Source organism: Paramormyrops kingsleyae, chromosome 8, assembly GCF_048594095.1.
Source record: "Paramormyrops kingsleyae isolate MSU_618 chromosome 8, PKINGS_0.4, whole genome shotgun sequence".
Classification (NCBI taxonomy): domain Eukaryota; kingdom Metazoa; phylum Chordata; class Actinopteri; order Osteoglossiformes; family Mormyridae; genus Paramormyrops; species Paramormyrops kingsleyae.
Window position 1 is genome coordinate 10,633,122 of NC_132804.1, and position 14,192 is coordinate 10,647,313.

General features: G+C 49.6%; 1 protein-coding gene across 1 annotated transcript; it reads right to left on the reverse strand.

Annotated features, from left to right (window-relative positions):
- Positions 1-1,599: 1,599 nt before the first annotated feature.
- Positions 1,600-11,850, reverse strand: LOC111856970 (beta-citrylglutamate synthase B-like). Its single transcript, XM_072715175.1, has 5 exons — positions 10,952-11,850; positions 5,596-5,826; positions 4,509-4,595; positions 4,217-4,420; positions 1,600-4,030 (listed from the first exon to the last, which is right to left on the reverse strand). The coding sequence occupies exons 1-5, from the start codon at positions 11,112-11,114 to the stop codon at positions 3,555-3,557; spliced, it is 1,161 nt and encodes a 386-aa protein (XP_072571276.1). The 5' UTR covers positions 11,115-11,850; the 3' UTR covers positions 1,600-3,554.
- Between the last annotated feature and the right edge of the window lie 2,342 nt (positions 11,851-14,192).

A 14,192-nucleotide genomic window follows, 5' to 3' on the forward strand; every position in this document is an offset into this window, starting at 1 on the left:
GGTAGTGTTGACGCAGTCTCCGGACCCTGGCTGAAATCTGTGTCTTTCTGAGCTCATGCCCCTGGTGTTTCAGAGCGGGCACAGCAGCGCCACTGAAGGTCGTATCCGTGGCTAGTGGGGTTCCGCTTGCTCGCCTCTGCTTGCTGCGGTGTATCGCTGGCGCGTTTCCAGCGTCTGGATCTTCACCAAGGTTGCTGCTGAAGGGCTGGAAATGACCGTGCAGCTGCTGGCCGCGGCCGCTTACCGGGTGACCGTCCAAGAGCTGGCCTCGGTCGCTTACTGGATTGACTGTCCAAGGTCTGGCGGTCGCCCTAATTCGGGGCAAACCCCCAAACTTAACTACGGACCCGGGGACACGGGACCTGAAGCAATGGGACATAGCGGGAACCAAAAGAAGCGGTTCTGCATTCTAAAGATCTGATGGCAGGTGCTGAACCGTCATAAATTAGGAATCTGAACGCTGGGATTACATAGCAAAGCCCCCAGGGACACTTAACTCACAGGAAGGGCAGCCATTTCACAGAGGGAGAAAAAACTGTGATTTCTAGTTTTTGATGAAAGCAACAGGAACGTAGTTAGTGTGACGGCTAAAGAGTGGTCAATGATCTCGAGCAGGAAGCCTCCGCAATGCCGTGTAGATGTAAAGGCTGAGAATGGTCACGTCGCAGCGTTGACGTCTCATCTCGGTCGGTATGAGTGTCAGTGTATAACCCGAGTCCTAGGTGACAGAAAATATTTTTTTAAATGGTCCTTCGCACAGTAGCTCCGCAGCTTGATGTTTTAGTATTATTTGCTATTTGAAGGGTTTATAAAAGGCTCGTTCAACGTGCTGTTAAATATATATATATATATATATATATATGTCCTATTTAGAAAAAAGCATTAAAATACATTTTGTAATGGGAAAAGGATAAAATGAGCTTATTACGTATTTATTGAAACATAGGGGAGTTTGCTTATTGTCAACCAAATGCAATTTCTTACAGAGGACCAGCTACAGAACCCTGACAAACCCACAGCTGTGAGTAATGCTGTTAAAATCCCCCCCAACATTCCTTTTTTTGTTTGCCCCAGAGGATGGAACGGCTGCTGTTGCCAGGGGGGGATCTCATTGTCCAATTGTGGAATTGCAGACCACAGAGGGATTACCATGGGACTGCGTGACTCAGTCTGCGAATCAGGGCTCCGTCTGCTAACAGCTCTGATGGACTGATGTACCTTGGTGGTAAATTATGATGCGTCTGGCAGAATGTAGTTGAACGGAGCAGAAAATGTCGAATCCGTCAGCAGTTATGATAGACATGTGTCTGACACTGAGAATCTTTTGACGCATTTTCAAAAGTCCCTGCGACCAAACAATATGTGGTGGTCCAGGGCAGGGCGCATGCGGCGGCAGCCCTGCTGGAGAGGCAGCAGCAGATGGCAGGCCTGTCGGCCTCCCATGGACTCCCCACTCTGCTTCCTTTGTCCCAGGTGGCAGTGCCCTGGGGATGTGATCATAGCCTGTCAGGGGTGATGGTGGGGGGCGGGGCATAGCAAGGAGGGGGTGGGGTCAGACGCGGCCAATGGAAGACCCCCGTGACAATGATTCATCAGCTGGCCAACAGAAAACCTCGCTTTATTGAGACAGGTTAGTGCTCACAAACCAATTTCCTTTAAAAAAAAAAAAATCCTACACAATAAATTAAAGGAAAATGAAATTTAAAAATGTTAAACATTATGTAACAAGCAGGGAAGGGAAAAAGTCCACATAGACTTTTATGGACATAGCATGTTTCTGCAGCATTAAAAATGGGGTTTATGGTTCCTTCAGTACAGATCAAGCAGACCTCCAGGCAGCATGGAGATGCTTCCGGGTGAGGTGGTAAGACTGGGCTGCTTCCTCAGCTCAATTTCTAAAACCATCAGCACGGTTCAGCACGTGTGCAGTCCAGGGGGGGTAGACACCCAAATTCAGCTGTGACTGGTTACCTGTGCTTCAATGGGGAAATACAACCTCATGACTCCCCATAACTAAAAATAACATTACCTGTATCACCCTTGTACTTTCATATGTCTATTTTTCCAATGGGAGAATGAATGTGAAGCCTTTTCACAGAGTCGGAGGGGGTCAAAGGGGGCTGATTGCTGTGGATGTTGTGGATAGAGCAGGGGTGGGTAGAGGGTAGAGTAGGTGAGTGTAGTCATCTTACATGTGATGATACTGTAGCAGATGTGGTCTTCGTGCGATGGTACAGGTGTGGGAGTGGTTAGTTTGGCTGTGATGATGCAGCACTGAGCCTGGCAGTTCGGACTGAAGACGTGGTGAGCACAGAGATGTGTGTGGTAGTTGGATACTGTAGGTATCCAACTACTGTAGGTTGAGACGGCATGGCAATGGAATGTGGCAGAGGTAGGAGAGGGCATAGTGGATGTATCTCATACGCAGCTGAGCTTTAAAAGTGCTCATGCTAATCCCAGAACTGGGTGCATCGCAACAAGAACATTTCTATTTTCGCATCTGGTCCCTTTTTTTCCACCGTCAAGCCACCTGGCTGAGATGATCCTTCTAGCGCGGGCTGAATTCGGTCAAGATCAGCCTCCCAAGCGTATAACTCCTGACAGCATTCGAGATTAACTAAAAACCAGGATGATATTTTCAGTCCGGCTGGTTCACAACGTTAGCGAGCAAAGCTGTAATTTATCCTTGGGTTAGGCGGCCTGTTTATTTTCATACATACGGGCTGCATTTTACAAATGACGAGGTGAAAATCGAACTACTTGTCTGTCTTGCTACGTTTAGGCTACATATTTTGTGTGAATCATTCAGGCAGTGAAAAGTGACTCTGCTTTGTGTCGAACCCGCAGTGGCACCCAGGTAGGAGACCACACCAATGTTGTCCCTCCTCAGACTGGTGTCCGCTTACATAGTGGCCAGCTGGGAATATGCTTCCTGCTCCTCCAGCCTGTCTGATCACTGGGCTTAGGTGATGATTTGGTGAGGCAGAGGGTTGAGGTATCTAATTATGAATTGACAGACTTCGCAATCTCCTGACTTACCTGCGTCAGTCAAAGATCAATCTTACATACAGAGAGCAAATTTTCAAAGCTCACTCAGATTTGGTTCCCAGTACTGCAACATATGATGAGGATGCCTGACTTTAGGTCATCGGCAGTCTCATCTCAAAAATAACAAAAAAAAAAATGGACTGCTTGACTTTTGCAAATTTGTTCTTCAAGTGTTAGCCTATCTGCTCCCATATCAAACTAGTGCCACCAAGGGGTGATGTAAACTGAACTATGGTGGGGGGGGGGGACAGTGGCTGAAGGGAGAAGCCCATCAGACTTTGCTGGAGGTAGCATGTCGAGAAAATAATGTTTACCTTTGTTTCGGGTTAAACATGCTTATTTTAGCATCTAGGGTTTAGGGTAAACGGGGGGGGGGGGCTGTGTTTTTGTTTCGCGACACATGAGAACACCATGATGTCTATGTGTGTGTGTGTGTGTGTGTATGTGTGTGTTATATTTCGTGTTTCTATGGGTGTGTGCGTGCACCACCATGCAGGACGGATGCCTCATTTAGTCAATAGCTTGATCTCACTGGCAAGGAGAGCACTGAAGTTGTAGGAGGCGTCTGGAAGCTTGGGGGTGGGGTGAGGGGGCGGAGCCAGCTCTGGGTCGCTCTCGCTGGAGGTAGAGCCCACACTCATGGCACAGACCACTTCTGGCACAGCGCTGGCTGGCGGACAGGCCTCGGGTTCGCTGCCCGTCTCGCTGGTGCTGGACACCACTGAGAGCAGGGAGCCTTTGCGGCCCAGACGGCCTGGCAGCAGCGAGAGGGCGTAATCGGCCACGCTGCCCGCCACGTCCATGCCGCACACCTGGTCGAAGGCGATGAAGCCCACGTTGGCGTTAGCCTCGCACACCACGAAGGAGCCGTCGTTGCGCTGCAGCAGGTCGATGCCGCACACATCCATGCCGAGGATGTTGGACACTTGGATGGCCAGCTGCTTGCCCTGCTCACTCAGCGGGTACATCATCCCGACACCACCTGAAGGGGGCAGCAGAGCACCTTTTTGTTTTTTAATCCAATGCGTCTTCAACACATATAGTGCCACCAGCAGACATTGTACCACATCACACACACACACACATCACATTCTCACACTGCTCACACATCAGCTGACCAATACATCTTTCAAGAAAGTGTCAACTATAGTGTACAGCGGTCACCTACCCAGGGAGCAGTTGCTCTGCATGCGGCCGTCCGTCGAGCAGCGTAGCATAGATCCCACTACTCGCCCGCCCACCAAGATCACCCGCACGTCTTTGCCGTGGGACTCCTTCACATACTCCTGGAATAGGTAGGGGGCGTCGTGCCGGATCAGGTGGCTGAGGTCTGAGAGGTGATGCTTGTCCCGTGCCAGGAAGACAGTCTTTCCTGCGTTGGGTATAAAAGAGGTAGGCATGGAGTTATGGATGTGGCAGACGTGCCAAAGCGCATGGGTTACACGTCGTGGCTCGCTGACCTCGGTGTCCACGTGCGTTTTTCACCACCACGGGATAGCCCAGCGGCTCCGCCTCATCGATCATCTTGCGGAAATTCTCATGTCCCCCTGGGAATGAGATCAGACACACAAGACACGCGATGTGAGAACAGGGGCTGGCCTTCTCGTGCTGGAAGACACCAACTTCTCTCCCTGTCAAACTCACCCTGCATCTTCTCCGACACCCAAGAAGAAAAATCAACAAATGAAAACTGAACATCTGGCATTTTCAGACCCTTTTTGGCATGTTTTCACTGTCCACGTGGGGACATTTCCAAGGAAAGTCTGTCTGTGTTTCTGTACGAAACGACATTCTGATGTAAAATCACGTCCAGGCTCTGCCCTTCTGCATGAAAGGTCACTCAGCACACTTCAGTCCGCCACTGAGTTGCAGCTTAAAGTGAGCAAATTACTAATCGCCAATCACTAAGCAGAGGTACCTGAGATCAACCAATACCCTATGTGTCCGAGAGACGGGTTTTTTGCGTCTCTCGTCTTCATGCTTTTGCATTGGACTCCCAACTGGGAGGGCGGACAGGGAATAGCTGGCTCCTCTTATGCATGAAGGTCATGAGGTCCTCACATAGCCAGCAGTGTCTGGGGTGGGGAGTGCTTTCTGATATGCCCAGCCATCGAGGTTTTTAGTAAACCTCGCTTGTGCAGATGGGGGTGCAGGCATAGTGATAGTCACCAGGATGCGTACACCAGCTACTGCAGACGTGTCAACAACTGCTGAAGCTTTGAGTCATCGTGCTGATGCATCTGTATGGAAGCTAAAACTGCATAGCATTAAAAGGGAACAATGTGGTCGTTTTCCAGCACATAGTTTATGATAGTCTAGGGATATCTGTGCTGTTTTCTCTTGCATTTTAGACTTGAAATTGTAAAATAATGTTGCATTAATAGGCATGCCCAGATTTAAGTCATTCCATCCTTAGGTTTCCAATGGATGACAGCTGGACTGAAGAAACCTGCAAGGTCTTGGTTGAGGAGGTCAAACGACCTCATGAGGTCCCTCAATAGATGTTTGAAGACATCTGAAGTTAGCTGGAAGCCACTTTGCACCTACCATATGAGAAGGTGTCCGGCAGCGGGACCCCATGGCCGGCCAGCTCCTGGAAGGTCCAGAATTTGTTGACGCAGTTGAGGATGGCCTGGGGTCGGTTCAGCAGCCGGCAGCCCAGCTTCTCCAGGTGCCGCAGCACGGTGATGTCACTGTCTGACTGCACCCAGGGTGTGGGGACCCGCACCACGACCACCTGGGGGTAGGTCGTCACCAGCTCCTGGTCCACACGCAGCCCTGAAGAACCACCGGGTTGCGTCAGCCCATGTTTGTCCATCTGCCAGGGCTTCAAACACCCCACAGCTTGGATCATGAGCCCCCCAACAGTTTTAGGCCAAAATACTGCTGATGGTTTTAAAATGTTGGGCAGTGCGGCATCGAGGCGATCTGAGGCTGTCCTCTGTCTGAACACGGGCCAGACACCTCACACACACAGAGCTCAGGGTCACATCGGCCCCACACTGCAGCTTAAACCTAGACTGCCAAACAGCAGGCTCAGTGCCATATACCTTCATACAGACCTTACACGCGGTTTGTATGAACAGATGTTAAGCCTGGGGATGTGACCTCTTTGTGGTGTGGCCTTGTGGGCTTTTATGGTGTGGCTCTCAGAGTGTGTGTCTGTGGGGGTGTGGTCTTTATGGCACAGTTTTCAGATGGTGCATCTTTTGGAGGGCGGGGTCTTATCGTTAGGCCTTGAGAGCATGTGTCTGTGGGGGTGTGGTCTTTTCAGGCAGTGGCCTTTTGAATGTGTGGTCGTGTCATATGATCTATAAATTAAATACAACTACAGATGGGTAACAGGCGTACAACAGAATCAGAGGGTGTCTGCGTTTACAGCTACGGTGACCATATGCATTCAGCCGCAGCCAGGTGTCCATTTACAAGTACAAACATGGAACAAAGTACAAATATGGATCACAAAAGAGGAGGGTACTGGGAGACAAAACTGGTAAGGGTAACATGGGAATGTGCTGAGAAACAAAGGGCCATCGATGGGTAAACTGAGGCTTTAGGGTGACACTAATACAAGAGTCCCCCAGAGTCACTGCCCTTTACTGTTTGACACTGGTACTGGACTCCCCCAGAGTCACTGCCCTTTACTGTTTGACACTGGTACTGGACTCCCCCAGAGTCACTGCCCTTTACTGTTTGACACTGGTACTGGACTCCCCCAGAGACTCTGCCCTTTACTGTTTGACACTGGTACTGGACTCCCCCAGAGTCACTGCCCTTTACTGTTTGACACTGGTACTGGACTCCCCCAGAGTCACTGCCCTTTACTGTTTGACACTGGTACTGGACTCCCCCAGAGACTCTGCCCTTTACTGTTTGACACTGGTACTGGACTCCCCCAGAGACTCTGCCCTTTACTGTTTGACACTGGTACTGGACTCCCCCAGAGTCACTGCCCTTTACTGTTTGACACTGGTACTGGACTCCCCCAGAGTCACTGCCCTTTACTGTTTGAGACTGGTACTGGACTCCCCCAGAGACTCTGCCCTTTACTGTTTGACACTGGTACTGGACTCCCCCAGAGTCTCTGCCCTCTACTGTTTGACACTGGTACTGGACTCCCCCAGAGACTCTGCCCTCTACTGTTTGATACTGGTACTGGACTCCCCCAGAGACTCTGCCCTTTACTGTTTGACACTGGTACTGGACTCCCCCAGAGACTCTGCCCTTTTACTGTCTGCCACTGGTACTGGACTCCCCCAGAGTCTCTGCCCTTTTACTGTCTGCCACTGGTACTGGACTCCCCCAGAGACTCTGCCCTTTTACTGTCTGCCACTGGTACTGGACTCCCCCAGAGACTCTGCCCTTTTACTGTCTGCCACTGGTACTGGACTCCCCCAGAGTCTCTGCCCTTTTACTGTCTGCCACTGGTACTGGACTCCCCCAGAGACTCTGCCCTTTTACTGTCTGCCACTGGTACTGGACTCCCCCAGAGACTCTGCCCTTTTACTGTCTGCCACTGGTACTGGACTCCCCCAGAGACTCTGCCCTCTACTGTTTGACACTGGTACTGGACTCCCCCAGAGTCTCTGCCCTTTTACTTTCTGCCACTGGTACTGGACTCCCCCAGAGACTCTGCCCTCTACTGTTTGACACTGGTACTGGACTCCCCCAGAGTCTCTGCCCTTTTACTGTCTGCCACTGGTACTGGACTCCCCCAGAGACTCTGCCCTCTACTGTTTGACACTGATACTGGACTCCCCCAGAGTCTCTGCCCTTTGCTGTTTGGCTCTGGTACTGGACTCCCCCAGAGTCTCTGCCCTTTGCTGTTTGGCTCTGCTAGTGGGGTCACCCACAGTGTTCCCTTACCTTCTGTACTGACAGAAATACATCATATATTACTTTGTATGCTAAAGGCTACTGAGTGGCCCGCGGACACTGTGTTTGCCACCAGGCATGTGGGAGACAGGGATGCCACAGCTGCACTGACGGAAATCATCTTCTGAAGCTGGGTGCACTGGCACCAAACAAATGAATCCATAGGACCTGATGCAGAGGGTCATATGTCTAGATGTGAGCCGCCATAACAGGTAAGCTGTAAAGTCATAGCTTTTGCACACCATCAGTCACAGCAGGGATGAACAGCGCCATTAAGTGATGGACGGGCGATGCTGTCATAGCCTAAGCTAATGTCTCTGGCTTAGGGGGCCAAATAAATCAACCGGCCGCCCTTTCTCTGTTGAAGTGGAGAAGACAGGCTATTTGTCAGTGATGCGAAGCAACAGCCAGGGCACCAAGGAAACTGTGCCAGCCAGGAGATGGACTTCTGGTTGCTGGGCTGGGCTGGGACTGGGGCTCACTGGGCTGCAAGTCGTGGTCTGTTGCTATAAATAATGGCAGTGCGAGATTTGGCACCTTTCAGCGACAGCAGCGTATCCAACTGGACTGTTGTCCCCAACAAAGTCGGGCAAGCAACGCAACTTCATACACCAAATAATACCCAAATCAGAGACACAGTGTCCAGGAACCCAGGGAGTGGCTGGGGGGGAGTTGAGATTCTTTGGACGCTCCATTACATGTCAACAGCAATCGTGAAATAGCCCATCCACATGTGAAGCATTTCTGTGCCATGCGCCCATAGCCCATCCCAGTCCGTAGGACACTGCAATACACCACCACCACCACCATGACTGCCCCCCCTGGAGAGTCTGAGTCGGCAAACAGACCCCAAGGGACCGCTGCAGCGGAAGGCATCTGCATGCTGATGAAGGCATCCGAGGAAACTTTCCAGTGCGACCGGAACGCGAGGAGCTACAGCAGATCTACGTCTCCATGGGTTGCCGCATGACCTAAGACACTGTCCCTATGGGAAATTTCCATCGCATTTATTTACATAAATTAAAAGCCTGCAGACTTTTTACAAAGTGCGAAACGACTGCATTCATGCCTGCCTTGAGGCGACCGCACGGTAAAATCAAGAATAACAGCATCCAGGGGGAGAGATCACGGCAGTGCCTCGTGTTCTTCATGTTCAGATCCTGCTCTGATGCCAATCTGATTTTAGTATTACAGTCCCATTAATACTTGCTCTATTATCTAATGAAATTTGCAGCCCTCCTCCCCCGTTTAAAGCCTGTCCCCCACCAGCCTCCACCGCCAGTCACCTTGAAAGCAGCAGGTGAGGTGTGGCTGCCCAATTCGGGCGGAAACGCGGATCCCACCCCAAGCCGGACCTTAATCTGGGATGTGAAGACGCTGCTTGCTGCGGGTCCCTAAGTCCCAGAGACCCATCTGAGCCGTCACTGTCCCCGGTGTCAGAACTCCTTCTGCCGGCTCCCACAGCCCCTACTTGGTTGTTCTGCTGGACAGAAGGCTGCCGCTTTCTGCACGGATCACATGAAAATGACACCAGTGGGATGGGGAGGGGGGGGGGGGGGGGCAGGGGTCCTAAAGAAATACCTCCCTCCTGCGGACTCAGCTAAATGAGGTCCTTGATCGATAATGTACCCATTGTCACTGGTGCTGTATGTGTGTGTGTGTGTGTGTGGGGGGGGGGGGGGGGCACACCCTTCCCTCGTAATCTGCATCACTTTTTCCCCAGTAAACAAGATGAGGCTTTTCCAATCCCGCCCCCCCCCCCCCCACACACACGTACCACAGTGGCCCCAGGTCTCACCAAATTTCAAAGTGCTCCATCCCCTGTCCTGAAAAAACAGACCCCACCTCCAGCTCCACCAGCCAGTGTCATAATGGACATGCGTGAAAATAAAGTTTTCCTCTCCATTCCTCTTTAGGGCAAAGTGCCCTTTGGACCTCCAAACAGTGACTACTGCATACCCCTCACCCGTCAGGCTTGCAGCTCAGAGCATTATCTCGCTCCAGTCAGCTTCCCTATTGGTGCTGTCTGGTTTTATATCACGGACTGTTACGCTCATGCGGAACCATATGTGAGACTGAAAATTTCAGAGCACTCCTGACCATCCTGAATGTCGAGTCAGATCATCACTTGTCACAGGTATAAAACCCTGGGATCTAAGTTGTTGGGCAAGCTGGGGGCACCGCGTTCAACTTGGAAGTTAAATCATATGCACGTCCGCCTAGTCGCCACCACATCACCCACATGTCGTGTTTGAACGCGAAAGCTGCAGCACCTAACGCCAGTCCTGACCGGTATAGCTGTATAAGTCGAAGGCTGCGACCTTTTCGGTGGGAAAAGCAACGAAAGACCGCTCCCCTGCCCAAGAGGGACACGCTACATAGAAACGCATCAGCGAGAAGACGGGAATCGCGCCTCATGCAGCCTTACAGCCTCCTTAACTTCTATCTATCTATCCATCTATCTATCTCAACGACGTGCGCCGCTTATATTTTTTTTTTTACCGCAATAGCACAAGTTAAGCGAATCGAAACAATTAACATTTTCACATTATTTGCATCACAAAAGGCATGTTTCCTAAAGGTGATGATGATATCCGTGACCAACCTGTGTGTACGTGCTACACGTTTCAATGTCTCCGTGAGGGACCCTGAGACGCGCGAATAATTTCAGGTGCCTGCTGTAGATGGTCCTTCACTGAAACTAATTGCATAGTAAAGTGTATGCTAATGTTCGGTGGCGTGAAAAAAAGAGAAATGGGGGCCTTAATAAAACGAGATTTTTAACATAAAAAAAGAAAAGAAAAGAAACAAACAGCGCCCATTTTGTAGGCAACCCCCCTCCGCCCCCTTTATCCAGACTGGCTTCAGATGAAAAGGGTTATGCTGTGAAACGGAAGCACAACAGACAGCTACTGACACACACACACACACACACACACACTTAATGCACAGGTAACACACCCCCGTCTCCCCGGTCACCCCATGCATGCATAGTGGAAAAAAGCACCACCATCCTGACTGTGCTTACCTAGTTGCCCCCCAGTGATGGTGAGCACAATCTGATCCATGAGCAGCGAGCGGAACTCAACATCATCCTCAGCGCAGCGCTGTCTCAGAGCCCGCAGGATCTGAACCTGCGGGTATTCCTGGCTGATGCGCCGGTCTGTTACGAACCACACCCGGGAGCACATGGCCTGGGATGCCAGGTTCTGCCGCAGTCGGGGTTTTGCGAGGGAGAGGGGTCCAGGGTCGAGGGACAGGGGGACGAACAAGAATAGCACGATGCGGTCAGAGTCGGCCGGTCGGAGGTCTGCTGAGGTTAAAACGGTTGGGTTCTCGGTCCGCTGGAGCCCGACACGGTCCTGCGACCTGTCCGACCAGGAGATTTTAACAGAGATTCCTGCACACGCTTGAAGTTTGCATCCGCGTTATTCCCGGTTCGTCGGTTCAGGGTCCTGATAAAGTGCAGCGAATTTGCGACTATCTAAGCCAAAGAAGGTCAAAGGGACTAACAAGCCCTTCTGTCTGTGGTGTCCGGTGGGTTTTTGTTCTTCTTGCTGGGTCTGTCCCGTTCGTGCTGCGCTTCTCCACGACCACGGCTGCTTTGTGACTCCCTACCTACCGGATGGAGCAATCAATTTCCAGCCCTGATGCGGTGAGAACAAAGCTGGACACAATCTGCCTCGAACCCCCAGTCGAACGTAATAACTTACTGTCTAACTGGAAACAAAGTAGCCGCCTGGAGAAAAAGAAAGACAGAAAAAGATAAAGAAAAACTAGAAAATGGAGGCTATGGTGACCGACATGGACGCGCTTCTAAACCTGTCCGACCGTCTTGCGGTAAATGTACCGCCCCCCGGCTTTCCACGGTTATCGGTGCTGAAATAATAAATAAATGATGTAGCTACGTTGAGTTCATCCTTGCCCCCATCCCCTCGCCTGGGTTGCCAGATATGTTTATAAATCTCCCCAGTGGTGGATTTAAACCATGTAGCCTAATTTAAAACAGGTTTTCACCACTTGTTTAAGTTAATTAGGCCTTCAATTCGGGTTTATCTCACCGTTATATAGGCCATATCAAATAATTGGCTATACTTTTTTTCTGCGTAGTTTACATGAATAAATTAATCGGTTTAATTTGGTTCAACACGAAATGACGGAAATTCTACTCGTAGCCTAAAGAATTCTAGCCATGCCACGTGTAATGAAGAGGTCCACAGTAAAATAGACCCCGTGGTCTTTTAAATTACCTTTCTATGTCTAGTGTCTTTGGCATCACTATAGTGCAAATTACCGGCGCAAGGGAACAATTTCTATTCAGAAAATGGCTTTCTTTACAGCTGCCCCTTCCCTATTTTAAGTTATGTACTTTATACATTTTTGTAAAATTTAAAAGAGAGCAGGATGCCCGTATACTCCCACAGACTCACCTCACCGCACAACCATCAGCGTCAAATGAGTTCGCATTCATCGGGTTTCCCATATCTGGCAACCTTTCTCTCTCTCTACCCCATCCGCCCCCCTTCGGAACTCTCCCTTTCCGCGTCCTCCAACAGAAGCAGCCAATGGACTCCCCCCGGTGTAGCCTGTGCACCAACCAATCGTGGTCCACACACAAGTGCTTGCATGAGTGTCGGTCGCTCCCCCCTTCCCCAGCTCCGCTACCATTCCTCTCTTTTTTTTAAAAAAGGGACTTGAATCTTCCATGACATTGATTGGGTATTTATTTGCATTTGCGATGCAGCACATAATCTATCCTGTTAATGTCATTGAGGAAAGTTTTGTTTTCCAGATCTGGGATAAATAAACATTATTTGTTCATGTCACAACTTCTTCAGGTTTGACAACAATAAGACGGGAAGTCTATGGGTAGCGGACAAAAAGATGATCATGAAACGGTTTTTGCATGCATCCTAATTTCATGACGCAACATACGGAGCGTTTTAGCCGACAGTTAAATATAGTTAGACTGGGTGTGATGTTTATACGTGGCAAATTCATTTCTGTTTAGAGTATCGTTGTCCGTTCAACGATATTCCAAAGATGGATACACGTGGGTTTCTTCTAAAAGCATCCAAAACGTCCCACAAATTATTTGGTTATGTAGGGAGATACGCGTGTATATGAACTATAGTCACCACCCAAAATACAAGCAACCATGTCCTGTATATTTTTTTGAATTAATAATAAACGTCCTTGACGTTTCTGAGCAAAGCCAGGACGACCATCACTGAAGACCTCGAAATTTCATGTGATAAATTATTACAAAACGGTAATCGTATAGCAGATTAACTGGAGCCTACATTTTTCATACTTCGCATTCACTATATATATATATATATATATATATATATATATATATATATATATATATATATATATATATATATATAAAGCAGTAGCCTTAATGGTATGATTCCACACAACAAATGCTAGCCATCGCAAAGGAGATGCGCAGAGGTCCGCGGGAATCTGACAGACCAACCAGAATTATAAATGTGTAGGCGGTCTCCCAGTGAATTCAGCCAATAGGAGAAGAAGGGTGTGTGGTGGGCGTAGCCTATGACCGCTATCTTCTCCTCAACGCCTCGTGAGAGAAAGAAAGTCTGGGACTGAAAGCTGGGGGGGTGGTGTCCGCCTCAATCTTGCGACTCGCCCGAACCGGTTCAGACTGGGTACGGGGAGGTCTGTTGAATACTGACGCCGCAGCGAATGATTAAATGTTGGGGAAGAAAATAACTACCCTTGCACCAGCACATTGGTTTGTGACCGAGATGGGGGACGCTGCTGGTACCGACGGACGGGGGGAAAAAAGCAGAAGAACCAAGCAGCTGTTGACATCATTTGAAGTGTCCGCAATAGACAAAGGAAACCTTTCTCTCTGATCCAATAGTACAGTTATACTTAGTAGTATTGTGTTCCATATAACGGGATGTCTGTCTATCTATCGTTTACGTGAGACTCCTGAAGGTTGTCGGGGGTAACTCATCGTAAATAATATTACCCACCAGTCCATTGCCTTGCGGTATTAAGTTTCGGTGTCCGATAGATGGTGGACATATTATTGGAAGAAAACACTGTAGTGCCACGTAACACCAACCCCGATTCTACCTTACGATTTTGCAAGAATGTGCAACAATAAACGTGATTTGGAGCAAGTCATTCTTAACGTCGCAAAGTTCCGTGCAAAACTAATCACTGTCAATAAATGAGAAATTGTGTGTAAACTGTTAACGTGTCAAACTGGTGTGTCTTTAATCTGTCAGGCT

Coding starts and splice junctions, on each gene's coding strand:
- LOC111856970 (XM_072715175.1), bottom strand. CDS start 11,114: ATGTGCTCCCGGGTGTGGTTCGTAACAGACCGGCGCATCAGCCAGGAA. Junction 5,827..10,951: donor CATCACTGGGGGGCAACTAG/GTAAGCACAGTC, acceptor GTGGTTCTTCAG/GGCTGCGTGTGGACCAGGAG. Junction 4,031..4,216: donor GCAGAGCAACTGCTCCCTGG/GTAGGTGACCGC, acceptor TGCCCCCTTCAG/GTGGTGTCGGGATGATGTAC.